The sequence below is a fragment of the Pseudoliparis swirei genome, chromosome 4 (genome assembly GCF_029220125.1).
Source record: "Pseudoliparis swirei isolate HS2019 ecotype Mariana Trench chromosome 4, NWPU_hadal_v1, whole genome shotgun sequence".
In the NCBI taxonomy this organism is placed as follows: Eukaryota; Metazoa; Chordata; class Actinopteri; order Perciformes; family Liparidae; genus Pseudoliparis; species Pseudoliparis swirei.
The window spans coordinates 30,683,464-30,689,463 of record NC_079391.1 but is presented as its reverse complement, the minus strand read 5'-3'; the positions used below and the strand labels follow the sequence as shown (position 1 = coordinate 30,689,463).

General features: G+C 43.2%; 1 protein-coding gene across 2 annotated transcripts in view; it reads left to right on the top strand.

Moving 5' to 3' along the window:
- LOC130192530 (C-Jun-amino-terminal kinase-interacting protein 1-like) overlaps positions 1–3,033 on the top strand; it is a 43,052-nt gene extending 40,019 nt beyond the window's left edge. For both annotated transcript variants that reach the window (XM_056412590.1, XM_056412591.1), the window contains exon 12: positions 1,576–3,033. In XM_056412590.1, coding sequence (XP_056268565.1) covers positions 1,576–1,648 — 73 coding nt within the window. In that variant the 3' untranslated portion in view covers positions 1,649–3,033. The remainder of the gene's footprint in view (positions 1–1,575) is intronic.
- Positions 3,034–6,000: the final 2,967 nt, after the last annotated feature.

Genomic DNA, 6,000 nt, shown 5'->3' with positions numbered 1-6,000 from the left:
AATGCTGCACACACCATATACAGTATGTATACATACACATTTACCTTTTTTTAAATAACCAAAAACATTTATACATATTCCTCTTGAACTTAAAATAAAACTTACATAACTTAAATAAAATGTATTCTGTTTAATTTAAACATGTTCCTAGAAATTACTATCCAAACGTGAAGTGATCAATAACGGGAGACCAATGCCGGAGCTAAAATGTATGCTTCAAACGAAGGGACAGAAGATAACTTGATCGACTACTACACACAATAAAGGCAAATTGCTTCACACAGTGAGTGGTTGTGATCACTTTTGAGGAGTTTACCTTGGACCAGTGGTCCCCAAACTACGGCCCGCCTCCACATTTGGACCGGCCCCCTGAACAATACCAGAGACGCGTTCCGATTTATTATTTTTTTCACCTGGCCCGCTGCCGTTGAGATTGCAGTGAGACGCGGAGAAAATGTGGAGTGGTGCTCTTCGCAATAAAACATCTTTGATGGGACGTGTCGCGTCTCGGCCAATCAGCGTTCAGATGTCGACAGCGTTTGGGAAGTTAGGTTAGCTTGAATGTTAGTCCGCTACATCTGCTGCTGTCACGCTGCACGGTGTAGCGATACTAACAAAGTACCCGTACGTTAAAAACGATGTGATTTAGCATATTTTTAGTATTGATACTTCATTAAGAGAGCGATCAGAGCGCACGCGCTGCTTCGCTCCGTTAAATGCTGTCTGCACGCGCAGCGCTCACAGCGAGTGGCGCGCGCAGCGCTCAGCCGTAATGCGCGCACACAGGTGAGCACTCTCTCACCTCACACTAGCACTTTTTGTCGTGTGAATTAGAGCCAAACTTTAGAACGCCTCTGACTAGTTGCCATGTTTGCTGCAGTCTGAAGAAGAAACTAAAAAAGTTTGCGCATGCGCAACGCCACAGAGGACCGTTAGCAGAACCGTTAAAGAATTTGGCTGACGATCCCAAACAATCGTTCACTGGGAACCGGTTCTAAAACAGAACCGGTTCTCGATGCCCATCCCTACTCCAGTGTTCTAATGGTACATTGTGTTTGCTAATCGCCTTAGAAGACTAATATCTGATTAGAAAACCCTTGTGCAATTATGTTAGCACAGCTGAAAACAGTTATGCTGGTGATATAAGCTATACAACTGGCCTTCCTTTGAGCTTGAAGTTTGAAGAACAAAATTAATACTTCAAATATTAATCATTATTTCTAACCTTGTCAATGTCTTGACTATATTTTCTATTCAATTTTCAATTCATTTGAGAAATAAAAGTGAGTTTTCATGGAAGACACGAAATTTTCTGGATGACCCCAAACTTTTGAACGGTAGTGTATATATACATTTGTCCATAAATAGACGTATGTGTATATATATATATTTATTTATATATGTGTGTGTATATACCTAAACATAAATAAGTGAATATATATCCATTTATACTGTATTTGTTTATATATATATATATACTGTATTTGTAATATCTATAATACTAACTATAATAGCTACACCGTAGATTCATAAATCAGGGCGAGTTGTCCTGAGCTGCTCGTGTTTGTCTTTCAGCAAAGCGTTCCAGTCGTACTACAAAGAGTTCGTGGAGGTCTCGTGCCCGACGGAGGACATCTACCTGGAGTAGCCCCGCCCCCCCGCCCGCCTCCACGGCGCCCTGTACAGCACACTGTATCATAACACGATGTTGCATGAAGGACACTCGAAAACTAGGAGAGAGGAGACGAAGGAAGGAGAACAACAATTAACACATCTGACTAACGAGCAGGAGGGAACGAAATATGCAAAATGGAGTCGGCGGCCAGCCGGTAAAGCACAAACGTGAAGCGTCACCGGCAGCCGTAACTACAGCAGCTCCTCTTTGCACTGGACAAACATTTAAAATGAAAGGAGGGTGACATTTAAGAAACACACGAGGGGGAGGGGTGTGTGTACTTACCGACGTCCTCACACAGCGACCGAAAAAACCCGTTTGGAAACAGGGACCTTCAGCACGCACACACACACGCGCGCACACGTGGCAATTATATTATTTGTTTTAAACAACCACAACAACAACAACAGGTGATGCCACAATTTTAGATGTTTTGGTTGTGGAGCCAAAAATCTCGTTGTCGAAAACCCCCCAGACCAAATTTTAAAAAAGACCAGAATGCATTGCCAGAGCGCCAGTGAGGAGATCTGTTTCCCCCGCAGGGCATTCTGGGAAATGCAGGTAATCACTGATTTAAAAAAAATATTGTGAATAACTCCTGAAATGCAACCGGCATCACATGTCAACGGTGTGAGGGCGTATGAACGTCTATCGGTACTCCCCCCCCCCCCCACACACACACACTGTTGGTTCCTCGTCCTCTGCGTTCTGACTCAGTGTGAAATCCAGACGTTTAACGACTCTGACGTGCAGAATTCTCCTTTCCGTGGTGTGTTATTTATTTATTTTCTTCCTTGAGAAACTTGCTCCTCAGTTTTTCCACGCAAGAAAATAAAAAATAAATATATATATGTTTATACATACACAACGCGCTCTCGGCGTTGTCCGGCGGTGAAGAGAAGGAGGCGGAGCCACGGGTGCTGACAGAAGGGAGCGGAAGCAAAGTGCTGGCGTCTTCATGCATCTTCACTAGTAGTGCCTCTTCTTCATCCCCTCATCAGCGGAAAGGAAAAACATCCTCCTCATTTCAAGGGACCGGCCATCGAGCGCGTGTTGAAAAGTGTTGAGGAGTGTTGAATGCAGATTGCGATGGAAGGGAATTGCACTTTTTATTTTTATTTTTTTATCGCTGCTGTGCTGTACCGGTGATGTCACCGGTCACATTCCAGAACAGCGACATCGTGCCGGTACGAGGTTCCTTTCATGTCTGTGTAAGAACTTTTTTCATACTCAGCCCTGATCTGGAAATCCCAGAGACACTGTCAAATTAATGTTTTTTTTTAAATTATTGTAACTTGGTCCCCGCTATGTTTAACAACAACAACATATACACAACGTTAAAAATTAAAACACTTTTCTTTTTTAGTTGTTTAGGTCATTTTGACGAATCAATATTACACCCTCCCCCGGCCTTAGGATTAATTTGACCCCATTCAATGTTTAATGTCGGTGTTCTTTCGGTAGTCAACAAACAAACATAAAGTGCCTCACACTTAAACTTGGAAAACAATATTAATTCTAATAATTTTCTGGACGTTTTAATTGCTGGCGTCAAATTGAACCCAAAGGGTAAAATATGTTACTAAATATAAAGGTAACAGGAGGGTGAAACATTGAATCGGGTCAAAATGACCCAAAGGCGGGGGGAGGGTGTAATATTGATTCGGGTCAAAATGACCCTAAGGCAACACAAGGGTTAAGCCAAGAAAAGCCGTGCAGACACATGTCACGAATATGTGACTGAACTGGACTTATTAATTACTTATTTATTACTTTAATAATCGACATAAAGAAAGTTAGTTTTGAAGTACAAAAGTCAAAACAATCCTCAGTTTTATCTTCTCATGTGAAGATGCTCTGCTCCTCTTGTGAAGCTGCTCAGTGGATCTTTTTAGGGGTTGGAATTGCATTATTTTTTTATTTTTTTGCACAGCGCTTTAAAATATGATCATAACAGAATAATAAAAACAGGATTTACACTATTGTTTTCTTATTGTTTCCATCCTCCTGGGTGCAGCACAGCAGTCCTTCAGTTGAACAAAGTGTGCTTCCTCCATCAAGTTCACTAACACGCATTCCTAAAACAGATTATTTTATGTGATCTATATTGAACAGAAGATTAAATGTCGATATGAGAACGATTCTTTGAGGGATGTGGAAATGTCATAGTTTTTTGTTTTGTTTTCGTCAATGGAAAAAAGCAAACGAGTCCCGAGTGGCGTTGAGAGGGCGACGCCCACTTTTATACGAGTTCCCTCCTCGAGAGGCCGACGGGAGCGACCGTATGCGAAGGGTGTATAGACATGCCGTGTATAAACACATTATTTAATATCTGTAATTATAAATATGACATTGTATGGATTCAACATGTGGTGTGTGTGTGTGGAATTGATCTTTATTTTTGATTTTGATTTTTTTTTTGATGTGAATTATTCTTTATTTAAACATTTTAAGCAGATCTCGTGGTGTCCTGTCATTATTTCATCTACAACCACCGTGTTGTGAGGTGTTCTCATCGTGACGTCAACTCCCTTCATCATCATCATCATCATCATCACCACCACCAGGGTCTGGGCTCCAGAGGGATGATCTGCCGTACCAGACCTCAGCGTCACTTATCTTCAGGAGGTCAAGTCCCCGAAGACTTTGCACTTTTCAAATGTTATGCACATGTAATAACACATTTTAGTCTCTTCGTGTATTATTATTCGTTTATACTTAATATTTTATTTATGTATTTTAACAGAAATACAAGCTTCAAAAGTAAGAATGCATAATAATAATAATACAAAATTAACCATGCATCTGGCCAAGACGAGCCATAAGGAAACACAAAAATGAAAATGTTTAAGCAGGAAAATAATTGTAAAAAAGGAAACAAAACAATCAAAACAACCATGCAACACTTCACCAACGTTGTCAGTCAGTCATAAATGCGGTCCAACAAACAGATCAACAAACAGTACAACATATATTCAAAGAGTTGTATTCACAGGGTATCTTTAACTTAGTTTTAAACTTATATATATATGGGTTGCATCTTGGTGAAACGTAGTGCTTTTATTTTGAAGAGATACTGAGCCTCTGGCTACATACACACCTCTTTGAATACTCGATTTTAATTGGTTTTCGTCAGTGGTTCTCAAACTGAGGCCCTCTGGGGCGCCAAGGCATTACAGGTGGGGCACTCGGGGAAAATGCAGATTTCTTTATTATTTCAAGACCTTTATTTTGAACTTAAATAAACATAAAAAATAAAATTTGAACATAAATAAAGAGCGACATGCCTGTACTTTAGTGTAAATGTTTACATTACGACATTAACAGGAAACGCTGCGCATGCCTGACGGACGACATTCTTGGAGATTCTTAGCGGTGGGGCGTGAACATCGTTCTTCCTCCGACGACGACGTGGGGCGCGACAGAAAAAGTTTGAGAACCACTGGTTTAAGCACTTAATTCTAAAGTCTGTCATTTCTTTATATCAGACGTCAACACGAGAGTTGTTTGTTTTTTAGCAGAGGCGATAAAATACATTTTAAATCAACCGTGTTGGCAACGGGGGGTCAGGGAAGCCGTCAAGCTGAAGAAGGAGGCCTACCGGGCCTGGCTGGCCCAGGGGTCTCCTGAAGCGGCTGACAGGTACCGGCAGGCCAGAAGGGCTGCAGCTGCGGTGGTCGCGGAAGCAAAAACTCGGGCATGGGAGGAGTTCGGGGAGGCCATGGAGAAGGACTTTCGGTCGGCCTCAAAGAGGTTCTGGCAAACCGTCCGACGGCTCAGGAAGGGAAAGCAGGGTCTACCCCAGGCTGTTCTCAGCGTGGGGAGCTGCTGACCCGGACAGGGACATCGTCGGACGGTGGAAAGAACACTTTGAGGAACTCCTAACCGGCCAACATGTCCCCTCTAGAGGGGGCAGTGCCTCTAGACTTGGCGTCGCGCCAACATCCCTGCCAGAGGCAGCTAAGGTTGTCAAAAAGCTCCATAGTGCCAAGGCGCCGGGGGTGGATGAGATCTGCCCTGAGATGCTAAAGGCGCTGGACATTGTTGGGCTGTCTTGGCTGACACGCCTCTTCAATGTCGCATGGGGGTCAGGAACAGTGCCCTTGGACTGGCAGACCGGGGTGGTGGTTCCCATTTTCAAAAAGGGGGACCGGAGAGTGTGCTCGAACTATCGTGGAATCACACTTCTCAGCCTCCCTGGGAAAGTTTATGCCAGGGTACTGGAAAGGAGGCTCCGACCGCTGGTCGAACCTCGGATACAAGACCAGCAGTGCGGATTCCGTCCCGGTCGTGGAACTGTGGACCAGCTCTTCACCCTCGCAAGG